The sequence below is a fragment of the Triturus cristatus genome, chromosome 5_1 (genome assembly GCF_964204655.1).
Source record: "Triturus cristatus chromosome 5_1, aTriCri1.1, whole genome shotgun sequence".
In the NCBI taxonomy this organism is placed as follows: Eukaryota; Metazoa; Chordata; class Amphibia; order Caudata; family Salamandridae; genus Triturus; species Triturus cristatus.
Window position 1 is genome coordinate 801567970 of NC_140587.1, and position 27701 is coordinate 801595670.

General features: G+C 45.3%; 1 protein-coding gene across 2 annotated transcripts in view; it reads right to left on the bottom strand.

Moving 5' to 3' along the window:
- The window catches only part of METTL4 (methyltransferase 4, N6-adenosine), a 284442-nt gene that overhangs the window by 64764 nt on the left and 191977 nt on the right, over positions 1-27701 (bottom strand). For both annotated transcript variants that reach the window (XM_085605820.1, XM_085605821.1), the window contains exons 4-7: positions 27206-27275; positions 9975-10149; positions 3994-4100; positions 3729-3820 (exon numbers count right to left, since the gene is read on the bottom strand). In XM_085605820.1, the coding sequence (XP_085461946.1) occupies positions 3729-3820; positions 3994-4100; positions 9975-10149; positions 27206-27275 (444 nt within the window). The remainder of the gene's footprint in view (positions 1-3728; positions 3821-3993; positions 4101-9974; positions 10150-27205; positions 27276-27701) is intronic.

Sequence of the window (27701 nt, forward strand, 5' to 3'; positions counted from 1 at the left end):
GCGAGCTTTCTTGAGGCTTTGATAATAACTCACAACTGTTTCCTTCTTTCTGTATTTTCAACAAAAAAAAAATGCATGCAACGCCACCGAATATATAAATGGACGGCAATACTACTATGAAAACGTGCTGGACAAATTTACTAATACATTATCGCAAGGTTGTGCCAAGTATCAGTCTGCAAGGGAAGATAGTCAGTGACAGCTGTTGGCGAATCTGCATAGCTCTTACTTGGCGTGCATAATGAGTGGTTTAGAAACCAGAAGGCGGCCTGTTTACGTGAAATGTACACATGACAGGTACACTCCTGTGTGATCAACTCCCAAAACAGAGGCTGTTTCCACACCTGCAGAAGTGATGAGCTGATAACCGTGCAGATGTGAGCCTTAGATACATTCTGGTACCTGGCACGAGCGTGATGACGCAGTCATTAAAAACCTACGCATTTGTTGCGATTTAACCACTTGCTCAGCAGACACATTAACCTGATCTCGCTAAACTCGTGAGTGGTACATCAGCCCCGTCGGTGAATGGGCTTATGTGACCTGACTTTATTTCCCACCGGGAGGAAGAGCATTTCATTAAACAGATCACAAGTAATTTGGCGCATCCCAGAAGCTGAGCTTCGTGAAATGCCAAAAGCAGAAGAGCAAATAAATGAGTTGAAAAAACGCAGGCATGTCTCTGATCTGATTTTTCTCTCTGTGTTTGTCCTTAGCATCAGCAGAAGGCATGCCTTGCCTTGCAAATAAATCATGACAAAAGAGAGCAGGGGACAAGTCGAGGGTACACCAGTGTGATGGCGTCTACCCACTATTTTCACAGGGTGGACACCGTCTACCCTGCCAAGAGGTTGGGCCCCGCAAAAATATGCTAAACTTGTCCTGGTGTAATTTTCAGACAGGGGGTCACTTTCAGCTGCACCTGCTTCTTGTCTGCTTATGCTCCGAGCAGCAAGGGGCAGGCAGGTAGGGGTCTGATCAGATTCCAGCTGCGCCCATAACAAAGGCTGAAGTTAAGGGACCATCAGCCCTCCTTTTGTTGGAATATCCTGGTTAGAAGTTATGGGAGCCTCACACCCAGATGCAATGGAGGGGAAACAAAGGCACACAGCTTGTGATCTCTTCACAGGTAGTTAAGAGAGGCATGCTTTTTACTTTGTTCACTCCCTGTATATAAGAGCTATGTATCCACTATAAGAATGTCAGATGTGTTGGTCTGTCCCAGTATTTACACAAATACCAATTTAAATACCACTATTTTCTTTAATTTCTTTTATAGCGCTTTAGCACTAATCATCCCATTGCAGGGTGTCAGAGTGCTTTATATCACACTTAAACATTATACATTGACAATAAATCCTGTGTGTGTGAATCAATGTACAGGGTGTGTTACATAAGACAGTGAGGGTTACAAGGTGTAGAAGCCCCATGTCCTTCATAACTCACTGTACTATATTGGAAGGATTACAATTTATGAACTGCAAGTAACAGAAGGATCTCTGTGTTAAAAGCAGTAACCCACTTACCCATTTACATAAAATAAAAATCTGTCATCTACATGTTACATAACGTACTTTACAGGAGACAATTAACCCCCTATGCTACTTTGATTCAAAACTAAGGCTAGACAAAAAACAGATCTCTCAAGCAAAGATGTTATCCTCCAGAGTTGTCCTACCATTATTATTCCCTAAGATTTAGCAGACACACAAATCTCTGCAGCAGGTGCCTTAACCCCATTAGATATTTCAAAATAGAGATTTTGCAACCAATTAAGCAGAACAGATTTACTACCATGGTTCTCCTTGTTGTCAATTTCTTTGTGGCAGGGTTTTAAAAAACAAATTAATAAGTTAAGGCCCAGATTTAGCATTGGGGTTGCGTCAATTTTTTTTTACACAACCCAAGCGCAAAATATCATTTGTTAAATATTGCAATGCGCTCAAATGTACTTATGATAGACCTACTAAACATACGAGGTATTAAGATTGGATGTCACTTTCTGTGAGGTCATGGGTTGTAATGCCACTTCCTGTGATGCCATGTGCGATGTCACGCACCGTAATGTCACGCACTGTGATGTTACGTGCCATGATGTCACTTGCATACTGCCTAACTTGGTTGAGTCCCCCACTTTTTTAGGACGTGTGCCCTGAAAGAGGACATTGGTAACATTATAAAATAATGTTCACGACTCTGCAGAGCAATCTGAACACCACACAAACCCGGTGTTGAAAAAGGCAGGGACGGACGCCAGGATTCTCAAAAACTTCAGACGCATTTCCAGACTCCCCTTCCTGGCAAAAGTCCTTGAACAACGCGTACTCAAGAGTCCTCTCGTCCTTTGTTGAACAACATTGGCTGTTACACACTCGGCAAGCCGGTTTCAGGGCACACAACAGCACTGAGTTGGTGATGCTCTCGGTGCTGGATGACTTGCGGCAAGCAGCCGATAAGAAGATCCCCTCAGCCCTTATCCTATTGGACCTCTCAGCCGCATTTGATACGGTGAATCACGTGCAGCTGTTAGCCCATGTCTGGCGGCTGGGAGTCACTGGGACAGTCCTCCAATGGATTACTTCCTTTCTGGAGGACCGGTCTCAAAGAGACCAATTAGGAGATCATACGTCTAAGCGAGGCAATTTACAATGGGGGGGTCCCACAGGGGTCCGTATTGTCCCCTTTACTTTTTAATATTTACGTTCAGCCCCTGATAGATGCATTGGCCAGAACAGATTGTCAGGTGTTTAACTATGCTGACGATACGCAGCTAATTGTGTGAATCGACAACTCTCCTGATTCACAGCGTAACGCCCAGAACATCCTCCGGTTTACTATGAACTGGATGACCTCTAATTTGCTGAAGGTTAATCCAGATAAAACAGAAGTGCTTGCCCTCACTTCAGTGGGCTCGCCCTGATCCAATCTTTTCTGGCCCCAAAGCTGGGTACCACCCTAATGCCAGTGCCAGCAGTAAGGAGTCTGGGTATAAAGCTGGACACTGGACTAACCCTAAATAACCAGGTATCTGCTGTCATGGGCAGCTGCGTTGGCCTGATGCGGCAACTTCGGAAATTGGCGACCATGCTGTCTTCTTCCACCTTACATACGGTTGTGACCGCATTAATCCTGTCATGCCTAGACTATGGTAATGTAGTCTACACTGGGCTTCTCGGAAAACTCCTGGGGAAGCTCCAAGTGGTTATAAATGACGCAGCAAGGCTGATCTATAAACTGCCAAGAAGAGCCCATGCCACCCCCCTGCTGCAACAGCTACACTGACTCCCCATCAAGCAAAGGGTTAAATTCAAGGGGTTGTGCATTGCACACAAGTCCCAGTTCGGAGAGGTACCCAAATACATCAAAGACCGCTTGAGGCCTTATGTGCCTGGACGCTCCCTTCGGTCATCAGAGTCCAGCCTGTTAGTTTGTCCACATTTTAACAGAATGACTTTAGGGGCCCGGGCATTTTCAGATACCGTCCCCCAGAGCTGGAACAAACTACCAGACGGTATGCGTAAGGAAACTAGGTTACTACCATTCTGGAGGAGACTTAAAACCCTCCTGTCCAGGGAGGCGTTTGGACAAGCTGTATGTGGAGTATAGTAGCGCGAAAAGGATTCTGGACCTTCTATTCATGTTACAGCGCTTAGAGACCTCTCGGTGATTGGCGCTCTATAAATAAAATATAACATAACATAACAAACACACACAACCACACAACCTACCAGCCAGAGGAGGCTTGTGGGAATGAAGGCTGCAGGGGACGCTGACAATTAGCTTGTGATCCGGAATTGGGGTCTCGTCCGCGTCCGACTGCCTTTGTGGTACAACAGAAGAACAAAGAAAGTTTAACGTTACAGAGTAAGGAGTAAAGCAGACTGCTAGCTCACTGAAGACAGTGTTGTGAATTATCCACCTGCAGCAGTGGATATGAAATGGCAGAGAGCCAGTGTGAATGTATTGTATTATCAGGCACTGCAGAAGGCCTACCTGGATGGTGACTTTGCTGCTGCGCGGAGCCTGCCAAGTACAAGGACTTCGTAGGGTTTCTTATGGGTGGATTCCAAGGGAAATACGAATTCCCCAGATCTGGTAATCTGCCAACAAGAAGCGAGATAGAATGAAAATATATGTGGGTGTTCGGTGCTCATCTATCTACAGCAGCTGTGTCTTCGCAGGCTTTGTATAAATATTTTTTCTCAGAGTTTGCTTTTATTAGTTTCTATTTCTCTCTCTAAGGGTGATTAGTCATTTCGTTACAGTTTATGCAAGATTTTATTAGAAAGTAACAATGTGCTTAAAGGTGATTCCGGATCTCTGTGGCAGTGTGCGTCAGACTCGAGTTCAGGTCACCCTCAGGGCAAGGGCGGGAGCCTGCTAGTCACGTCACGAGACAGGCCTTTCCGGGAAGACATGCTGGACAAACACAGAAGGGAAGCAGAGAGGAATGTAGGGAATGGGTTTAGGGTAGAAAGGAGATGAGGTAAAGAGGTGAATGACAGAGACGGAGGAGAAGTAAAGAAAGAGTGATTAGGTTGATACAGTGGTAGTGGGTGAAGAAAAGAGAGTAGTGTGATAAGAGTGGTAAGATGTGGTATGTGAGGTGGAGAGAAATATTAGGAAATCTAAGTAGAAAGAGAGGTGAGGTAAAAATGACGAGTTGAAAACAGAAGGAAGAGTGTGGGATGTTTTTACCGAGGGTAAGGTGTTTCCAAATAATGCTACTTGGGCTGCTCGAAGGTCTGTTAAAGACTCTTTCGGACTGCCATTTGCACATCTAGTCTGCTTTTTCCCGCTAGAGCCGCCATTTTGGTGAGGCTGCGCTCTTTTCTTTTTCATCCTCAGCGGTTATTTAAATTGGCCGATGCACGGGACGTGCAGCGGTGAGATCCAACTACTCTGTATTACTTGGTTAGCTGTTTTTTTATAAACTCTGCTGCTTTTGTGTATTTTCTTTTCTGGTCCCGGACAAATCTGTGTTTGTTGTGTTAGCAGGTCACTTACCGCAGTTTTTGCGAGTGGGGTATAGTAGACCCTCTTTCAACCTTTAACCTGGCCTGAGCGTTTGTATTCAATAGCACTTGGGCGTTTTACTCTGTGTGGGAGGTTTTTACCGAGGTCAGGTGTTTGTCAAATAACGCTACTTGGGCTGCTCGACGGTCTGTTAAAGACTCTTTCAAATTGCCATTTGCACATTGGCACGTTCATTTTCATTTTGTCCCGCTAGAGCCGCCATTTTGGTATGGTTGCACTCTAGTCTTTTTTTATCCTCAGTGGTTATGTAAGGCTGCCTTGTTTGGCTGGACCTGGGAGAAGCCCGGTACCGGTATGCTGTAGGTATAAAGGCCTACCGGGAGCCATGCGCAGTGGCGCAGAGCAAAGAGGTCTTGGCTTCATCAGGCATGGTCTTATACACGCCAAGTCCACAGGGTGCCTGGAGGGAGATGAAGTGCACCTTTCTAGTTTAGGTATGGATGTTTTCCGACTGGACCTAGGGGAAGCTTTGGCTGCAGCAGGTTGTAAGTACATAGGTCTACCTTGGTGGGGGGCCCTGGTAGTGACGGTGGCCACTCCCAAGGCTGTGGAGGAGTTACAGGGCGATCCAGGGTCTGCACATACCAAGGGGTATAGCATGCAGCAGCACCGCGTGGTGCTAAGCCAGGATACCCAGGGATGTTTAGCGTGTCCACTGGAAGACCGACGGCGCCCCGCTATCCGACAGGCGGTTGTGGGTCTGAGCAACCGGGGGCTGCCATGTATGCTCCGCCCACCCATCACGGGGGGGCGTGTGTAGCAAGTGGACTGGTGGTCCACGGATGGGAGGGGGGGACCCTCCCAACATTTGGTATACACCAATTGGCGTTGCCATGGTGACTCTAGGCTTATCAGACGGGCAGGCGGCATAGGGGCTGGCCTGCCCTGGGATCGCCCGTAAGATAACCCACCATGTTTGCATATTGCTTATGCTAATAAACCTGCAGCAATATTTCTCCACTTACATTCAGTGTCGTGTGTTTTATTTATGTACTTATGTGTTTTGTGATAACTGTTGCCGATATTGGCACTATTCCAATCCACCGGAAGCCCATCGGATGTGCCTGGTGGGCATGCCACTGGTGCACCTAAGGCAAGCCCATCTGTGCCCCTCCTCGTCCTGATTGCGGCCAGCGCCAGCCATGCTGCCTGTGACATGTCTCATTCGGCAACTTCTCCTTCCTTTACAGATACCAATAGGGAGCTGTATGCACTGCACACTGCGCCCTGCATTCATCTAGGACCCCCTTATGATGTCATTTCTGATACAGGCTTTACCAAGTTGTGGTTTTACTTTCCTATGGTTTGACCAAGCCTCCCTTGCCTTCTATAATCCCTCCAGATCTTTACATTCTGGCGACTCTTTGGGAGCTTCCTCAGGCTCAAAAAAAAAGAAATCATTTAAGGCTGGCCTGCTGAATTGCCGTTCTCTATCGAGACATGGCCTGGACATTTTTAACTTGTTAGCTGATAATTATTGGGATGCCTTGTTCCTTACGGAAACGTGGCATAAGGACAGTTCGGCACCTAGCCATCCCACAAGATTTCTCCATCAAACATCTTGCACGTGATAATTAAATTGGTGGTGGGACTGCAATGATACATCGTGCATCAACTCCGTGCTCTATGTCTGAGCTTAACAACAATGTCATAATGGAGGGTGTGCTGTTCATCATTACCTTTCTGCCACCTTTTCTGTCTCTGGTGCAATTATTTACTTTCCCATGGCTGGGTCAGCTACTTCTTTACAATCTCTTTCTGAAGCACCAGGCCAACTCTATTCACTGCATACTAATTGTATGGTTCTTGGAAACTTTAATCTCCGCATAGATGACATGAACAACAGATTGGCACAACCATTTTTGGGCACTCTGGAAGGTTTTAATTTGGTACAACTTGTTAAGGGACCTACTCATACAGCTGGTCATACCCTGGATCTTATTTTGGCTGGCCCTCCCCTGATCAAAGTACTCCAGGCCGTTAATCTTATGTGGTCGGATCATGTCTTAGTTCCTGTTGAGATTTTAAGTCTCCCCGTGTGTCCTACCCTGCACAATCAGAAAAATTTCCAGTCCTTGGCACAAAGTTAATGACCTCCTTTTGGCTGACATAACACAAGTTGTCATTGTTGATCAGACCAGTAGTGTAACAAAACTTGAGGCCCTCCCTCCCCCCCCTGCAAAGTACATGAAGGGGCCCCCCTCCAACTCACTCAGGAGCTCTCAGGCTAGGGTACTATGCTGAGGGGACCACCTGGAGCTCGCCTCCCCCCGCACTACGGGGGCTTTTGTTACACCAATGGAGCAGACCAGAGTGCTAGGCGCAAGATGCCGTGCTTTTTAATTTTTGGGTAGAGAAAGCTATTGACACTTTTGCCCCCAAGAAAGTGTATTCTGCTAAGAGACTTAAGTCTTCAGCCCCTTGGTTCTCAGAAGAGACAATGGAGAACTAATTATGATGTAGAGGCCAAGTCAATTTATCGGAGGCTCTTAAGAAATATCATAAAGCCATATACATGGCTAGTAAAACTTTCATTGCCCTGTCAATCTCCAAAGCAGATAACTCCCTCCAAAAATTGTTTAAGGTGGTTAACGGCTTTCTTTCTCCACTGGCGACTAAAAATACGCCTATTCCTCAATGGAACTCTGTGCAGAACTCTGGTTTTTTCATAATACAATTCAAGTTATTTACAATTCCTTTACTCATCCTTCCACGGCCTATTCAGGCTTTTTCGCTCTTTCTTCTGCTCCACTTTTGTCTTGTTTTTCTCCCATCTCCCTTGAAACATCTGCTACTGATCTTGTCAATTGTAAATCAGGATTTCCACTTGATCCATATCCCCAAACTATTCTTAAAAAGGCAGTATCAGGAATTAACCCCTGGGTGAACATCTTGCTCAATGAATCTCTTGCTCAGACAATGGTCTCCTCTGGATGGAAGCAGGCCCGCTACTCCCCTTACTTTAGAAGGCTTCCGCTGACCCTAAGATTTTGAGCAACTTCAGGCCCATCTCTCTCCTGCTTACTATGGCAAAGTTGATTGAAAAAAACGTGAGCAGACAGCTCACTCTTTTCTTGGAGGAAAACCTTCTGCTACATGACTCGCAATCAGGTTTTCGGCATCGTTATACTACTGAGACCTCTCTACTTGAGGTTTCTGAGCATATTAAAAGCAATCTTGACCGAAATTCCCCAGTTATGTTAATGTTGCTGGATCTCTTGGCGGCATTTGATATGGTTTCTCATGCTATTTTGCTTGAGAGGCTGGAAGGCATGGGTATTACTGATTGTGCCTTGTCTTGGTTTAAGTCCTTTATCTGCAACCATACACAGGCGGTCTTTCGCCCTCCTTTTAGGTCTGCAACAAAGCCTTTAAATGGTGGTGCTCCACAGGGGTCCGCACTAATCCCTACCCTTTTTAATGTATATATGTCATCCTTTGGCAATATTGTGGAGTCTTTCGGAGATAGAGTGGTTTCGTATGCTGACGATACTCAGCTGTTTTAGGCCTTTGACGAAAATGCTCCTTCATCATTAAACTCTTTTAAATCTGGTCTCAGATCAGTCCTAGAATGGATGAATACCAATTTTTTTAAAGTTGAACTCCGACGAGACCGGGATTCTATTCTTCGGTTCTAAATCTATACTGACACCAACCTCTGGTGGCCATCTGAGATGGGTAATCCTCCTTGTTCGTCCCCTGTGGTCAGAAACGTGAGGGTTAAATTAGATGCTGAGCTCACCGTTGAATCTCAGATAAAATCGATGTCTAGTTCTTGTTTACTGACTCTCAGATCTGTTAGACCTATGATGTATTTTATTCCTGTGGAACAGCAGAAGACTTTTGTACATACCTTGATCACTTCTAAACTGGACTATTCCAAAAGTCTGTATCTCGGGCTCTCTTCCTTTCTTATTCAGCATCTTCGGATTATTCAAAACGCTGCTGCCCGATCGATCCTGAAACTTTCTCCCTGGTGCTCTATCTCTAATCATTTACATCGCTTTCACTGGTTGCCGATCAACAAAAGTAACCAGTTTAAGGCCCTCACTTCTGCTTCCAAGATTTTTATCTTCAGGGGTTCTCTATATCTTAGGCACTGGTTCAAACTTTGTTCCAAGGTGTGATCCCTTCGTTTTAATAATCTTTGTTTCAAACCCCTCATATTGTTAAATCCAGACTGTGGAATGCCTTACCGTTGGCCTTGAGAGCTGATCATCTGAAACGGTTTTAGGAAAAATGCCTAAAATGCTTCTTTTTGACACTGTAATAACTTCCTCCTATGCCTCTTTTGCCTTTTAACTTACTGGATACTCCTATTGCTAGCGTCAGGACACCTTTTTAGGTAGCAGTGCACTTTACAAATGTATTGTATTTTATAAGTAAAGAGCGAGAGAGAGAGAGAGAAGGTAACGATAGAGAAGAAGCAGTATAGGAAGTAAGAAGGGCAGGTGAGTAGAGGGAACAGAGGCAGAAAAAGAGCAGAGTTAGAGACGAGAGATAGTGAATGACTGGTAAGGGAAATGGAGATTTAAGTAGTAAGAGAAAGGTAGAGGGAAATAAAGTAGTGTGACAAATGTGAGTAGAGAGAGGGGTCCAGCAGAAAATGGTGAGGTAAAGGGCGAGGTATAGAAATGTGAGGTATAGAGAGATGGAGAGAGCTAAAGGGTGAGGTAAAGTGTGATGAGGGTGCGAGTGAGGTGAAGTAGAAGCCATCTCACTTCCCTGTCTCTATCCAAAGAAGTGAGACGGCAACAACAGTGATGTGCAAAGAGATGGGCAGAGGCAGCTGTGGTAGTGTTTCTCATAAGAGGACAAAAGTTCAACAAAAATCCAACTACATAAAGTGCATTTATTTGTTATTTCTGGAAAAAATTAGTTTTGAAAAAGTACCCCAAATAGACCCTTGGTGCCAAGGGGGTTGTTTCACAACTTACTTTCACCCAATGCCATTCAGCAAGAGGTTCCACCGACCAGTCCGGGTACAGTTCGTCTTTGACGAAGCGAAGGTGCTTCTGTCTATTTGTTACCCAGGTAATCACCAGGCAACCTGGCACAGCCAATGCTGGGACAGGCAACTGTCGGATGTGCCACGAAGGTAAGAAGCCATATCTAAATAAATTCAGAAAATATATCAGTTAGGGCGTAGTTTCAGGGGGAGGGGTGTTAAACTATCCTAATAAATGTATTTTCTGATTAATAGTTGCTTGCAGGTGCTTTCAGTCGGGTATGGTGAGGGGTCTGTCGGATTTCACCTGAGATTTTTGCATGCCCATCACTGACAAAAACACACACACTCTCTCTCTCATCTCTGTTTTGAAAGTCCTCAAAAATGTTGGTTATTTTACAATATTTTTTTTTCTCATTTAGTACTCCTACCAATCCGCATTCCTCTCCCTTTCCGCTGCCCCTTAAGCCCCTCCCATGCGCCCTGCTTGTCGTATAATGTATTTTACCATTATATACCATCGTGATTGCTGGCAAATCTGAAACCTTCACCCCCCCTACCCAATCTTACTGACCAAGCTTCGCCCCTGTGTATCAGCGAACATAGAATTGGACAAGCAGACGGGAGCGGTGCTCTCGCTAATGCAAAAAGACTGAAGCTCAACAAACATTGTAAGCAGCAATTTCAAATGTGAGACAACAGTGACATCAAATGGACAAATCTGTTTCTGCAGTTTGAGAGAATGACTTTTTCATTTACTTTTCATCATTGATCTCGAGCCTAGCTCCAGTGGTCCCCTAATTACTTGTTGGAAGTCATGTTTGACAATTGTGACGAGCAATGATTTTGCTCAATGAAAACAGACATCGAGATCTAAACGCGATTTACTGCCACACAGATCTTCACCCCCTTCCCTCGTGTAGTATCACTGCCGCAGATATCAGCAATTAAATGCAGCTTTGCAGCGCTCCATGAAGATGGCAGAATACTGTGGAATCATAATTATCAGCACATAATCACACCCTTTGTAGGGCACGGAACCTTGGTACAGTTGTATCAAGGCAGCCGGCCCTTAGAGGGGCGGAGTGAGAAGCCCCTCCCTCACACGATAGTGAACCTTGACACCGTGGGACACGTGACCATCGACTATGGGGGCCACGGCCACTGACTGGCTCGGCCCGCATTGTGGTAAGGGGAAGAGAAGATTATACGCGCACACACCTGGTGCACACAGTAGCGCTAGTATTGGCTCATTCAGGTGGTGGGGGTAGTAATGCACAGATTGTTACATATACCCCACGTTTCAGGTTGCTGAGTTCGGATGTTAAATGTCTTGCTTATGGAGATCGATCCTTCTTAGAAGGAGGTGTAGGGTGGGTGGAGTTGGGGAGATGAGGGATGTTGTGGTCACTTTACAGTTTTGTTTGGTGTTTGTCATTCACTACACGTGCAAAGTGTTACAGGTCAAACAGACGTTCACTCCTCTCACGCTTTTAGCACCCCATAAGTCACAGTGGCCGGTGCAAAGATGGAGTTGCAGAGAGGACCACCAATTACATTTTCGGTGTGCCAGGGTGGTGTGGTGTAACCTGGGTCCAAGCTCAATGGGGCTGTGGAGGTACATGGGGCATTATCACGCCTCATGCGTGACAAGACTCCAGGCCAGTACCGTATTATGTCCTGGACTGTGAACGTGTTGAATAAAGAGTCAAACAGGGATCAGTCATGCTCTATGCCTAGAAGCATGCCCCTGATGCCCTTTTGCTCCAAGAGACACATTTGTTGGGCACTAAATGCGACTTGCTAGTTCGAATATTTCACTCAGGTTTCACCCAGGGTTTCCAGAGGGAAACTATTGTATCGTAAACATTAAACAGAAGCCTTGAGTTGTTTGAGAGGATATTTATTTGAATCCGAGTGCAAGGATTAAAACCCACAAGTAACAGGAACACTCCGTCGAGTCACCAAGCAGGAATCCTGCAGGAATCTAAGACAGGACAACAGGGATACAACAGAAACCTTCCTTTTTAGGTCTCGCCTGACCCAGCGCATGCGCTGGTCTGGCGAGACTTATTGAGAGGGCTCCAAAAAGTGCTACCAGGCCAGCCTAGGGCTTCAGTGCATGTGCGCGGGCGCGCGCGCCACTTTTACCGCGATTACTTTCACTTTTACCGCGATTACTTTCACCGCGATTACTTTCACTTTAGCGACCGCACGGCCGCTTTGATGTTTGATCGCGATCACTTTAACTTTTGATCGCGATCGCCATCACTTTCACTTTTGCGGCCGCACGGCCCCTTGGCATAGCCAATAGGTCTCGCTTTTGGGACCTTATAAGTGTTTAGTTATGCAACTGTTGCATGGCTAAACACTTATAAGGTCCCAAAGGCGAGACCTATTGGCTATGCCAATGCTTGTTATAGTTTGCAGCACAGCCAGACCCCCTGGACCAATGTGTCATTGTTAGGGGACACCTGTGGCTGCTCGAGAGTATATACTTACCTCTGGGTCTTCAATACAGTACACTCAAGCACGCCTCCAGCTCCCTGCTGAGTGCTCCGCCAGGGCCGAAAATTCTTGGGGAACTTAGCCATGAGCTCTACACCAGATGTGCACAGTACGAATTCCTCAAGCAGATGATCGGCCCTGCGTAAATAGGCAGGTCTTCAAAAGACCATTTACTCGTTAATGAGGCTTTTGTTGTGTTTTCACCCCTTTTTACAGCCACTCTGCCTATGGCTGGAAGACTTAGCCCCCCCGAAATCTTCTTCAGCCCCCCCCCCCCGAAATTTGGCTCTCGTTGCCCGCCTGCCACTGGGTCTTATGAGTGCCTGAAGGTGTCTTGTAAAGCACATACAGGGCTACTGACACACTGCAGCGATCTCACAGAGAGGAAAGGCAGTACACTCTTTCTAGGACACATCACTCTCTTTCACGCATTGATTACAGTTTCCTACCTGCTGTGGAGTTGGCTGTGGAAACCCCCAAGAGGACTCTCCGATCACTCCCCCAGTTGATAAGGAGCAGGCAGAGGTCCGATAGGGATACGGAGGCAGAATGGCTGGTGGCTGCACGATGAGCAGATGGCCGACCTACTCACAGACACCTGCCAACTCACACGGTGCTATGGTGTGTCACACAATATCAGCTACCATCACACTGTCTCCCGGTGAGGAGCTGATATCACACGGTGGCAGGGAAAACAAGCTGCAAAACACAGTTAACAGAGGATTTCCAGTTCGTTTTCTCAGGCTTTGAACTGCTGACGTCCATTAAGGGGTGTGAAAACATCCTAGGACATCGGCACCAGCCAGCTTTTTTGGTTTGTTTTTGCAGGAGGGGTGATGGGATTAGCATCAGTGCTTAAAATGGAAAAATAAAAGTGCAGGTACTCCGTACCAGAGTACCTGCTTGTTTCTGAGAAGTGCAAGTACTCTACAATTAAAAATTATTACGTTTTTCTTGAGAAGTGCAGGTACTCTCCCTCTCAAAATAAAAAAGTGCTGGTATTCAGTACCGGCCCATTTAAAGCAATGGGTAGCATGGGAGCAAAAGTGCCTCGTAGGTACTTCTCGGCAGGAAGCCCTGCCTCCTCCTAGGCTGCACGGAGATTTTTTTTCAAGTTGGCAGGTATGCAGAGATGTAGTCGCTGAAAACTTTGAACACAGCGAGAGTTCGGTCTCCTCACAGGCATCCCTGTCGGAAGCACTCAAAAATGTTATCAGAGGGCAGGCCATGGCCTATTGCAGGGGATAAGACAGGGAAAGGGAGCCTGGGATGGAGGAACTAGAAGAGCAGTTTAGAAAACCGGAGGCGCGACTAGCTACCAGGCAAACAAAGGACTCGGAGAGACAGCTTGAGGCATTGAAAGGCGCCCTGAGGGAGAAAAGGTTGGACTCTGACTGATATGTATGGCTACATCCCCAACACAGAATATACGAGTGGGGGGGGGGCAAAGCAGGCAAATTGTTCTATTGGCTTACCAACAGGGACACACAGAAATGACCTGTCCCTTCTCTACTAGGTAATACAAGGCAGTTATTTACTGATGCTCTTGGAATCGCTCTCTAGCCTAGGCAGACCCCTCCCCACAAATTGAACTGGAGCACCCATTAGCAGAAGGCCTTGTCTTATGCACCCTTTCAGAGGCCCAGTTACAGCTAGCAAGATACAACAGGCTATTACTGACATGCCCTTGTTGTGTTTGGCTTAGCGCCCTCGAGGCACATGCTTTCTGAACCGCTTACGTATGCCCAAGGCTCTGTGATGCCATTCCATTCCATTTGGAACCTTGTGCATAGGTAACAGTCAACTGAGTCAGTTGACATGAGACCTGCTCGGAGGACGACACTGCTCTCGGTGTCAGGGCATTACTTCATTAAGGATACTAACTTCTCACCTTGTTGTTCCTGCTCATCTTTACAGCCCTCTGGCAAGGTTCTGGGTCCAAATGGATTTCCGCTGGAATTCCTCAAGAAGCACGCTTCTCTGCTACTGCCACACCTACAGGCACTATTTGAAGAAGGGCTCTGCACGATCTACGGAGGGCCCTGATATTGGTAATCCTGAATCCCGGCAAACCCCTTAATGGGGGTTCCTCTTACCAACCAGTATCACTGAAGCAAAGCTCTTGGCCAAAGTCCTAGCCAGTAGACTGGCTAATATGATATGTAACTTAATTCAGTGAGCAGGATGGCTTCATGCCAGGGAGGGGCACTCGGCAGAGTCTTCGGCACCTGTAGGTGGAACTGGTGCACGCAAATGAACTCTGGAGTCAGGCAGCTCTACGGTCGGTGGACTTCAAATAAGCATTTGATATGGTCCATTGGTCTTTCATGCATGAGGTACTTGAGAGGATGGTCTTTGGCCCCTTTACTTAAGATAGGTAGTCGTACTATACACAGCACCCTAAACCCCAATGAAAATAAGTGGGGTATTACCTGCACCCTTTCCTATTGGGAGAGGCACACGCCAAGGCTGCCCACTCTCACCACTTCTATTTGCACTGGTGATTGAGCACCTTGCGGAGTAGTTGTGCCATAATGAACAATTGTCAGGCTTCCAGTAGAATGGAGGTTTTTTGTATGAATTTTATAAAGCACAAACTCGACCTGAAGGTATCAGAGCACTTTACATGAGCACCAGTTGCCTTACAGAGGGGCACATTCATTTTAGTAGGCACAGAGGGGGCATTAAGTGATTTGCCCAGAATCACAGGATGTTGTGTGTCCATGCAGAGACTCAAACCTGGTTCCCCAGCTTCGAGGTCGACCAATCTAGCCATTAGGCCACATCCTCTCCCCAAAGACTTGAGGACAGGGTGTTGCTTCACGCGGATAACCTGCTCCCTCATGTCCAGCAGTCTAACAGCTCCATTCCCTATGCATTTCTATTAATTCAAATTTATCTCTAGCCTTAGGGTGAATTGGGAAAAGTCTGTATATATATGCCAGTAGGGGATGTACCACCAACAGGGGTTGGAAGGCGTCTATCAATGTGTAGCAGAGGTAGGGAGAGGTGTGGCACAGCAGCCAGAGCGAGCGACTGACTCTGAAGCAGGGGGTTCATGGTTCAAACTCCGGCGGCAGCTCAGCATCATGTGACTCTGGGCAATAGCTCACTTAATCTACCCGACGGACCTCAGCGCCTTGAAACTTTAAGAGGTGATATGTTCACGCTTTCCAAATATGGATTACTTACTTACTATAGCAGAAGGTCCTTTTAAGTACCTGGGTATGATGGTATCAAGAGACAAGAAGAGGTGTTTGGGCCAGAACCTAACCCCACTGCAGCAAATCAAAAACTTTTCAAATTGATCCCACTATCCCACTTTCTGTACATCATTCAAAACTACCCGTCCCACTGACGACACAGTTCTTTCAACCCTTACAATCACTACTTTGTAACTTCCTGTGGGCGCGTGGCAGCCCCAGGTTTACTTTGCATACAGGCGGGCTAAGAATGTCAATATCCAGTTGTAATATTGGACCCCCCCAACTAGTTCCAAACAATAATTGGTTCTTTTGTGACAGGAATGAGTCAATTGTGATGCTAAAACTAGATTTTCTAGAGACATCCAACTGTATACCATGCTATATGGAGCATCGGTCCTCCGCGCCCTACAGCAAGCTGATTAATGAAACGCCCTAATGGTACGGGACGTGGCTCCCCCTTAGGGAGCCAGTTAAAAGGGATTCCAATCTTGAGACCTTATTGCTATTTTTAAAACTCAGGGGACACCTGGGCATCGAGCCACATGAAATAATTTGAGCAACTGGCAGGCGATTATGCTCTTTATAAAACCCAATTCTTTAGATATCTGCAGCTCCGCCACGTCCTGGGACTCTACATAGAGATGCGATCAGTAGTACCTACCTACATCTAATCAACAAGAGGCCAAGATAAGAGTGGAACAGCTGAGAAAAATGGGAGCTGGACATTTGCTTCAGTTGGACCAATTATAGGTGTATTATTTATTTATTTAGCAACTTTCTATAGCACATAGTCACCCAAGATAGAGACTTGCTTTACATGGTAAACAATAACAGTGGCACAAGGTCTTAAATAGAACAAATGACGTTTCTATGGATGAAAAGATGCTAATCCTTTGGTACTGGGTCAGGAGAAGAGAAGGGAGGAATTTAGGCAGATGAGGGTGGGTAGAGGAGTTGGGGTAGGTGAAGGGATTGAGGTAAAACTGGGTGGATGAAGGGAGGGTAGGATGATGAGACTGACGGAGGTGTAGGTTAAGGAGGAAGGATAGGGATTATGCCGAAAGTACGGTTGAGCAAAATAACATATACAGTTTTCGAAGTGGGTATCAGATAGTCTTGTAAGAGCAAGGGTTACCAAGCCAAGTAAGGTTTGAACAGGTGGGTTTTTAGTAGATTACAGGAGAGGAGGAGGGATTCTGTATTTCTAATATCTGAAGGCTAGGAGTTCCAGAAGGAGGAGGTCGCTACTGAGAAGCACCGCTGCAGCGCAAGGGAGGTTCGAATAAGAGTGTTTCCAGGAGGAGGCTTTCTTTATATCTTAGAGATCTTGAGTCGCCAGATGTTTTGAGAAGGCTAGATAAATAGGATGGGGCTTTTGCCTGAATTGCTTGGGAGTTTAATCATCCCAACTTGAATTTGATTCTAGCTTCAGTTGGGTATCGGTGTAGGTCAGTGAGCATCAGAGAGATGTGGTCAAATTTCTTGGCCGATGAAAGTAGTCTGCTGCTGCATGTAGTACTGCCTTTAAGTGAGTAAGGGCAGTCTGTGAGGTACCAACTAGGACCGTAATGCCAAAGTCTGATCTCGATAATATCAAGGTATGGGAGGCTGCTTCTGGGTGGATTGGTTGCAGGATAGGTTTCAGTTTCTTCAGCATATTTAACTAGAAATTCACACTTTTGGTGATTTTGCCAATGTGTTGGGCGATGATTAGGGAGGAGTCTAATATTATTTCTAACACACATGCTGACTGTGCCAGAGTGGGGGTGAAGTCAGGCAGATTAAGGTGATGAAATTCAGGGTTGAACACTTTTTTTCATTTAGGTGAGGGTAGGATGAATTCAGTCTTTTTAAGATTGAGAAGGTTTTTAGCCAACATCTGATGTTCAGCAGATTTGCTCTGAAGGCAAGAATATCATTTATGGTAGATGCCTTTAGGTAAATTTGAGCGATGTATGCATATTGGGGAATGGTGACAGAAGAATCTTTTTAGATTTCAGCGTGCAGCTCGACATAAAGATTGAAGAGCATAGGAGATAAGATAGCTCCATAACCCGCAGATGATCGGGGAAGGATCAGAGATGCAATTATCAACTTTTACTAACTGTGATCTCTTAGAGAGGAAGGATGTAAACCATTTCATGACAATGCAATTGAATTCAAAGCAAAGTTTGAGATTGTTAAGCAGTCTAGAGTGATGATTGTGTTGAATATTGCTGTAAAGTCGAGTAAAACAAGCTGATAGGAATCTCCATCATCCAGAACATGGCGAACATTATACAGGATTTTTTAGGGAGGCTGTTTCAATATAGTGTCCAGCTCTGAATCCAGATTGATGGGGGGGCTAGTGGGTTTTCTGTATTGATGAATTCACTGATGGAGTTGTAAGGAAACATTTTTCTATGGTCTTCCCCAGCCTGGGGAAGTTGGAAATTGGTCTGTAGTTTTCAGGAAGGGTGGGGTCAAGGTTGAGCTTTTTTAAGTAGAGGAGATATTTGGTTGCATGTGAGTGTGTTGGGGAAGGTCCTTTGAGAGAGGGGAAGCATTGATAATTTCCCCCCAAGCTTCCAAGAATAAGGAGAAATTCTCTTTGATGATGGCTGTCGGAATGTGGTCATTGTTTAAGTGGTGAAATTGAGCTTTTCACAATGCTGATGAGGTCAGATTTTGAGATACTTTTGAAAGTACTACAGTGGGCGTATTACAGAACCAGCCCTGGGGGCGCAACAGGCGCCTGCGCATGCTTTATGCACCCCAGCACCAGATATCCACATGCAGTCGGACGCAGTCACTCACTGCTCCCACCGGCAAGCGGATCTATCATCCCTCTTGAAAGTGCAGGCGGGTTGAGTCTGCACTGAAAAACATGGGGCAGCTTTTAAAAAGCTGCTCCATATTTCACTTGAATATGCTGCCCCAGGTCGCGAGCTCGCAGCTGCCCTAAGGGCAGGGCATTTATCACAACAGGATGCATTTTAGCTGTTTGCGGCACAGGGAAAATGCCTCTTTTAAGTAATAGGGGCCCAGATGTTTGCTGTTTTGGCTTTGATTGTAGATTGTGGAAGAAGGAAGTTGTATTGAGCGTGCTGGATGTGTTGTTTGTAGAGATTTTAACTTTCTGTAGATTATTGGAGTTAGAACATCTCCAGTAATTTTGTAGTACCTGTATTTCTTTTCTTAGGTGTTTACTTCAGTGGTAAACCACAAAAATGTGAGGGTAGGAGACGTAAACGTTTTGGTATCAAGGGGGCTAGACTGTGCACTGCTTGAGAGACAGTCTGGTTGCATCTGGAAAGAAGAGAGAGGATGTCCATGTTGCCAGGGAGTTTGAGCAGGTTAGCTGACATCCCATCAATCTGGTTAGGAGATAGATTTTTTAAGGATTTTTCAGATGGTGCGTGGTCAAACCTTGTTGAGGGTTGGTGGGTTAGGGAGAAAGAGGGAGAAAAGGATGGGGAAGTGGTTAGATCAGTAGAATGTGATTGGGTGTTGGTAGTGCATTCTGTTTTTCTGGATATCATGAGTTTGAAAGTCTGGCCTTCACAGTGAGTCTGCAGGGTATTGAGTTATTTTAGATCATGTGTTTGGATGACAGAGTTTAGGGAATTATAGAGGCTGCGTCTGATGTCACCCCAGTCAATGTTGAGGTCTCTGAGATGGATGAAATTTTGAAGCAATTAATTGTTTGCCACTAATATAGCCGGCTACTTGTTGTAGAAAGCCTACTTTCAGGCTAGGTGGGTGGAATGTAACATGAAGGTAGTGAAAGTAGGGTGATGCTTTCAGAGCGATTTGAGACTTTTGAAAGTTATTGTGTTAGTTGTTGGTAGTTGAGTGCACAAAGGAGTTTTGTGAATGATAGCTAGCCCTCCATCATGTTTGAAGTGTCTGTCTTTGCAAATTATTTCGTAATTAAGGGCCATATGTATCAATGTCAGGTTTTGCGATTCTCAAATTGCAAATTTTTGAGAATCGCTATTTGAGAATCACAAAACGCGATGTATGTAGGATTTGCAATAAATTTTGCGAATCATACATATTCCTTAATTGCGAATTGCAAATTGCGATTCGCAATTAAGGAATACCTCCCCATTCATTCCTATGGGCCTAGAGGCCCATAGGAATGAATGGGAAGACTATGGGCCATATGTATGAAAATGCCCATTTGCGATTCTCAAATAGCGATTTTTTGCGAATTGCTATTTAAGAATCGCAAAAGGCTATGTATGTAGGATTTGAACATTTTTTTGCGAATCCTACATATTCCTTAATTGCGAATCGCAAATTGTGATTCGCAATTAAGGAATACCTCACCATTCATTCCTAAGGGCCTAGAGGAATGAATGGGAAGACATTCTCAATTTGCGAATCGCAATTAGAGAATCGCAAATTGAAAATGCAATTTCAAGGGTGCCAGGGTGTCAAAAGATTTGGGAAAAAGGGGTGGTGATGGACAGAGTTTCTGAATGATGCAGAATACTCTTACCAAGTCAAGAGATCATGGTTTTAATCCATCACCGTTTTTTAGCTCACTGCACCATCCCAGCTCAGAACCTGGCTACATGCAAATTAGTCTGTACCTGTCCCAGTGCATGATGGGAACAGGGCAAACCAAACTACCAAGCCAATTCTTATACTGGGAAGGAAACAAGCTTCCGGGGACCGGTTTCTGGCATCACAGCCTTCGTCGGCCCGGCTTGCCTGAATCCTGATGGTGCAATGAGCAAGGGACTCACGTCTGAGCATACCCTCCCACACTGAGTGTGGATAAAATCGATTTGGGAAAAAGGGGTGGTGATGGACAGAGTTTCTGAATGATGCAGAATACTCTTACCAAGTCAAGAGATCATGGTTTTAATCCATCACCGTTTTTTAGCTCACTGCACCATCCCAGCTCAGAACCTGGCTACATGCAAATTAGTCTGTACCTGTCCCAGTGCATGATGGGAACAGGGCAAACCAAACTACCAAGCCAATTCTTATACTGGGAAGGAAACAAGCTTCCGGGGACCGGTTTCTGGCATCACAGCCTTCGTCGGCCCGGCTTGCCTGAATCCTGATGGTGCAATGAGCAAGGGACTCACGTCTGAGCATACCCTCCCACACTGAGTGTGGATAAAATCGATTTGGGAAAAAGGGGTGGTGATGGACAGAGTTTCTGAATGATGCAGAATACTCTTACCAAGTCAAGAGATCATGGTTTTAATCCATCACCGTTTTTTAGCTCACTGCACCATCCCAGCTCAGAACCTGGCTACATGCAAATTAGTCTGTACCTGTCCCAGTGCATGATGGGAACAGGGCAAACCAAACTACCAAGCCAATTCTTATACTGGGAAGGAAACAAGCTTCCGGGGACCGGTTTCTGGCATCACAGCCTTCGTCGGCCCGGCTTGCCTGAATCCTGATGGTGCAATGAGCAAGGGACTCACGTCTGAGCATACCCTCCCACACTGAGTGTGGATAAAATCGATTTGGGAAAAAGGGGTGGTGATGGACAGAGTTTCTGAATGATGCAGAATACTCTTACCAAGTCAAGAGATCATGGTTTTAATCCATCACCGTTTTTTAGCTCACTGCACCATCCCAGCTCAGAACCTGGCTACATGCAAATTAGTCTGTACCTGTCCCAGTGCATGATGGGAACAGGGCAAACAAGCTTCCGGGGACCGGTTTCTGGCATCACAGCCTTCGTCGGCCCGGCTTGCCTGAATCCTGATTGCTCATTGCACCATCAGGATTCAGGCAAGCCGGGCCGACGAAGGCTGTGATGCCAGAAACCGGTCCCCGGAAGCTTGTTTCCTTCCCAGTATAAGAATTGGCTTGGTAGTTTGGTTTGCCCTGTTCCTATCATGCACTGGGACAGGTACAGACTAATTTGCATGTAGCCAGGTTCTGAGCTGGGGTGGTGCAGTGAGCTAAAAAACGGTGATGGATTAAAACCATGATCTCTTGACTTGGTAAGAGTATTCTGCATCATTCAGAAACTCTGTCCATCACCACCCCCTTTTTCCCAAATCGTTTTTAACCACACTCAGTGTGGGAGGGTATGCTCAGACGTGAGTCCCTTGCTCATTGCACCATCAGGATTCAGGCAAGCCGGGCCGACGAAGGCTGTGATGCCAGAAACCGGTCCCCGGAAGCTTGTTTCCTTCCCAGTATAAGAATTGGCTTGGTAGTTTGGTTTGCCCTGTTCCTATCATGCACTGGGACAGGTACAGACTAATTTGCATGTAGCCAGGTTCTGAGCTGGGGTGGTGCAGTGAGCTAAAAAACGGTGATGGATTAAAACCATGATCTCTTGACTTGGTAAGAGTATTCTGCATCATTCAGAAACTCTGTCCATCACCACCCCCTTTTTCCCAAATCGTTTTTAACCACACTCAGTGTGGGAGGGTATGCTCAGACGTGAGTCCCTTGCTCATTGCACCATCTGGATTCAGGCAAGCCGGGCCGACGAAGGCTGTGATGCCAGAAACCGGTCCCCGGAAGCTTGTTTCCTTCCCAGTATAAGAATTGGCTTGGTAGTTTGGTTTGCCCTGTTCCTATCATGCACTGGGACAGGTACAGACTAATTTGCATGTAGCCAGGTTCTGAGCTGGGGTGGTGCAGTGAGCTAAAAAACGGTGATGGATTAAAACCATGATCTCTTGACTTGGTAAGAGTATTCTGCATCATTCAGAAACTCTGTCCATCACCACCCCCTTTTTCCCAAATCGTTTTTAACCACACTCAGTGTGGGAGGGTATGCTCAGACGTGAGTCCCTTGCTCATTGCACCATCAGGATTCAGGCAAGCCGGGCCGACGAAGGCTGTGATGCCAGAAACCGGTCCCCGGAAGCTTGTTTCCTTCCCAGTATAAGAATTGGCTTGGTAGTTTGGTTTGCCCTGTTCCTATCATGCACTGGGACAGGTACAGACTAATTTGCATGTAGCCAGGTTCTGAGCTGGGGTGGTGCAGTGAGCTAAAAAACGGTGATGGATTAAAACCATGATCTCTTGACTTGGTAAGAGTATTCTGCATCATTCAGAAACTCTGTCCATCACCACCCCCTTTTTCCCAAATCGTTTTTAACCACACTCAGTGTGGGAGGGTATGCTCAGACGTGAGTCCCTTGCTCATTGCACCATCAGGATTCAGGCAAGCCGGGCCGACGAAGGCTGTGATGCCAGAAACCGGTCCCCGGAAGCTTGTTTCCTTCCCAGTATAAGAATTGGCTTGGTAGTTTGGTTTGCCCTGTTCCTATCATGCACTGGGACAGGTACAGACTAATTTGCATGTAGCCAGGTTCTGAGCTGGGGTGGTGCAGTGAGCTAAAAAACGGTGATGGATTAAAACCATGATCTCTTGACTTGGTAAGAGTATTCTGCATCATTCAGAAACTCTGTCCATCACCACCCCCTTTTTCCCAAATCGTTTTTAACCATACTCAGTGTGGGAGGGTATGCTCAGACGTGAGTCCCTTGCTCATTGCACCATCAGGATTCAGGCAAGCCGGGCCGACAAAGGCTGTGATGCCAGAAACCGGTCCCCGGAAGCTTGTTTCCTTCCCAGTATAAGAATTGGCTTGGTAGTTTGGTTTGCCCTGTTCCTATCATGCACTGGGACAGGTACAGACTAATTTGCATGTAGCCAGGTTCTGAGCTGGGGTGGTGCAGTGAGCTAAAAAACGGTGATGGATTAAAACCATGATCTCTTGACTTGGTAAGAGTATTCTGCATCATTCAGAAACTCTGTCCATCACCACCCCCTTTTTCCCAAATCGTTTTTAACCACACTCAGTGTGGGAGGGTATGCTCAGACGTGAGTCCCTTGCTCATTGCACCATCAGGATTCAGGCAAGCCGGGCCGACGAAGGCTGTGATGCCAGAAACCGGTCCCCGGAAGCTTGTTTCCTTCCCAGTATAAGAATTGGCTTGGTAGTGTGGTTTGCCCTGTTCCTATCATGCACTGGGACAGGTACAGACTAATTTGCATGTAGCCAGGTTCTGAGCTGGGGTGGTGCAGTGAGCTAAAAAACGGTGATGGATTAAAACCATGATCTCTTGACTTGGTAAGAGTATTCTGCATCATTCAGAAACTCTGTCCATCACCACCCCCTTTTTCCCAAATCGTTTTTAACCACACTCAGTGTGGGAGGGTATGCTCAGACGTGAGTCCCTTGCTCATTGCACCATCAGGATTCAGGCAAGCCGGGCCGACGAAGGCTGTGATGCCAGAAACCGGTCCCCGGAAGCTTGTTTCCTTCCCAGTATAAGAATTGGCTTGGTAGTTTGGTTTGCCCTGTTCCTATCATGCACTGGGACAGGTACAGACTAATTTGCATGTAGCCAGGTTCTGAGCTGGGGTGGTGCAGTGAGCTAAAAAACGGTGATGGATTAAAACCATGATCTCTTGACTTGGTAAGAGTATTCTGCATCATTCAGAAACTCTGTCCATCACCACCCCCTTTTTCCCAAATCGTTTTTAACCACACTCAGTGTGGGAGGGTATGCTCAGACGTGAGTCCCTTGCTCATTGCACCATCAGGATTCAGGCAAGCCGGGCCGACGAAGGCTGTGATGCCAGAAACCGGTCCCCGGAAGCTTGTTTCCTTCCCAGTATAAGAATTGGCTTGGTAGTTTGGTTTGCCCTGTTCCTATCATGCACTGGGACAGGTACAGACTAATTTGCATGTAGCCAGGTTCTGAGCTGGGGTGGTGCAGTGAGCTAAAAAACGGTGATGGATTAAAACCATGATCTCTTGACTTGGTAAGAGTATTCTGCATCATTCAGAAACTCTGTCCATCACCACCCCCTTTTTCCCAAAGGGTGTCAAAAGGACACCCTGTTGCTCCCCCCCTGAAATGTGCATGTGTGCACATGTGGCACACATACATGCCCTAAGGACATGTATGTGAGTCACATGGCACTTTGAAAAATGCTAAAAAGTGCATTTTTCAAAGGAATCGCAAATTACCCCCAACTTGAAGTTGGTGGTAAATTGCGATTCTTTACGGCCAAATCGCACTTTTATTGTGCTTCTTACATTGCATTTAAGGAATCACAATATGAGATTCCTTAAATGCAATCGCAAAATAGGAAATCGCAAAATTTGCGATTCCTTATTTTGCGAGGGGTGTTTTGTGTCATACATTGGACACTGCTGAATTGCGATCACAAACGCTGAAATTCTGCGAATTTCGGCTTTTGCGATCGCAAAATTGCCTTCATACATATGGCCCATTCTGAATTTGCGATTCCCAACTAGAGAATCGCAAATCGAGAATGCAATTTCAAGTGTGCCAGGGTGTCAAAAGGACACCCTGTTGCACCCCTGAAATGAGCATGGGTGCACATGTGTCGCACATACATGCCCTAAGAGAATGTGTGTGCAGCACATACGGCTTTGAAAAATGCAAAAATGTGCATTTTTGAAAGAAATCGCAAATTACCACCAACCTGTAGTTGGTGGTAATTTGCTATTCCTTATGCCATATTCGCACAACTTGGGTGCCTCATACATTGCATTTAAGGAATCGCAATTTGCGATTCCTTAAATGCATTTGCAAAATAAGGAATCGCAAATTTTGCGATTCCTTTTATTTGCGAGACAGTTGTGCTTTCATACATAGCACTAGGCCAAATTGCGATCGGAAACGCTGAAATTCTGCGAATTTCAGCGTTTGAGATTGCATTTCGCCTTAATACATATGGCCCCAAGTGACATACTAGAATGAGACTAGAGAACTCATTTAGCAATGTTTCTGTGATTCAAAAGATATCTAGGTTGTAAGTGGTGATGAGATCTGCTATATAGGCATGATGAGGATTTGCAGAATGCCATACATAACATATAAAAATTATATTATGCCATCTAGACGATGCTCTGAAACTTGAATTCAAAGCATAGCATTTGATCAAAGATTACAGCCTGGTTTCGAACTGTCGTTGAAAATTATTGACCCATGGTAGTCAGCCAACCCAAAGGAAGGGGATCTTAAGAATTTTGTAGCTGAAAGGCAAGACTTTGTAACTCTGCTTTTTCATCCAGGCTTGATGGCTGACAAGCAGTTCGCCAACTTGGCTACATCTCTCGAATCGAAATGTAAGTGCAAAAGTTTCTAGTTAGTACCATGTTTCCATAGTTAATGGATTGTTTGGTTAGGTAGTAACTTTGGCACCGTTTGACAAATTATTAAGAACCTTTACAATGAAAATAAAAATCTTATCCACCTCAACTCCTCCCAGGAATATTTCGGCGAGATCCGTCAAGTGGGCCGGGAAAAAGGGGGAGGTCCCAAAATGCATTTTCCCCGTGTCATTTTTCATAGGAAAACTGAACAGTGATACAGCAAAAACGACTGAATGGAATTACATCAAATTTAAGATCTTAATCCAGAAAGTGTGCTTTTTGTTTTTTGGTGTAAACCACAAAAAGCACCCTCGCCATGCACTGCTAATTACTTCCCAAATTATATTGCTCATAACATGCTCTATGACATTATTGATAACATCAATGCAACATCTGAAATGACATCATTCATAGCAACACTGTGCATTACAGGGTCGCAAGTTATACTTACTTCAGGGCACACGTCATACTTATTGAAACAGATAGATAGGTAGGTAGGTAGGTAGGTAGGTAGATAGATAGATAGATAGATAGATAGATAGACAGACAGACAGACAGACAGACAGACAGACAGACAGACAGACAGACAGACAGACAGACAGACAGATAGATAGATAGATAGATAGATAGATAGATAGATAGATAGATAGACAGTCAAGGCACAGATATGTGAAGATAAATATAGTAAATCCGTACTTACCTATATTTAGTTACCTTCACAACATTATGGTAGTCAACTTTTTGATCATGTTATTCTGGCAAGGTGATATTGTAAATTCAATTCTGTGGTCGAGAAGGAATCTCCTGTTGTTCTAAGCCATTTGCGGGTGTGAATTCTATTGCAAGTATATTTATTTGGGATTACATTTATATTTTTCAGTTGGGTCACAGTATATTTGTTAGATTAGAAAAAATAAAAAAGCAGCACTTGTGCTGCTTTGCCCCTGGTTTTGGTCTTTAAGCGAGGGTTAATTGACCTCTCCTAAGAGAGGAACATAAAATGCACTGTAAATGAACGTGGCCTTTTCTTAGGTTTTAACTAATCAATGCTTTATTGATTAGTGGGTCATGTGGTTTTTGTGTTACAACAAAAAATTAAGTGCATCAATATCTTATTGCTAAATTACCATGTATGAGATACTCTGGGGAGAGAATCGATTCACTAGTCAGATATGTATTCACAATGGAGTAGCATATGCTGGAATATGCTTGTGATTAACAGAAAATCAAGGCGGTAGGTTCCATTAGTGTGCACCCAAAAATATTCTCACTCATCTGAAATTAGTTTTCCAACTTTTGTGTTTTCTCTGTTAAATTCTTTTCTTTAACTTTAGCTGTTCCAGCCTAAGAAATTAGGATCACAATAAAATTAAAACTATTTTAATAATTACCTGTTGCTCCGTTTCACTGATTTGTTCTCCCATGGTGGATCAATAACAATGACGTCATACTTTTTGCCATCTATAAAAGAAACATGGGTAGAGGTCTATGTAATTTCCAAGCTACTGCTACATAGTCAGGTCCAAACAATATATGTACATTAAGCAGAAACGACAGCCTGATTGCGCAGAAAATATCACAAACTGGAAATAACAAATGGAAAAACAGTTGAATTATGCATCAATAGAATGCACACTCATTTCCCACCATCTAGCTCAATAAGAAGGCATCTCATGACTTTCCAACATTGATCTCGACAGGAAGTGATATCACTGCATTTTCCAGCATCGATCTGTATGTATATGGTACAGGAAATAACACTGGTTTCCCTCCAACACCATCTTTGAAACAAGAAATCAGGCAAGCAGGCTCATTTCCCACGGTTGTGTGATGGAACAACGAGTTCTGCAACAACGCCTACCTTAACAATGCGGTCTCTAGAAGGAC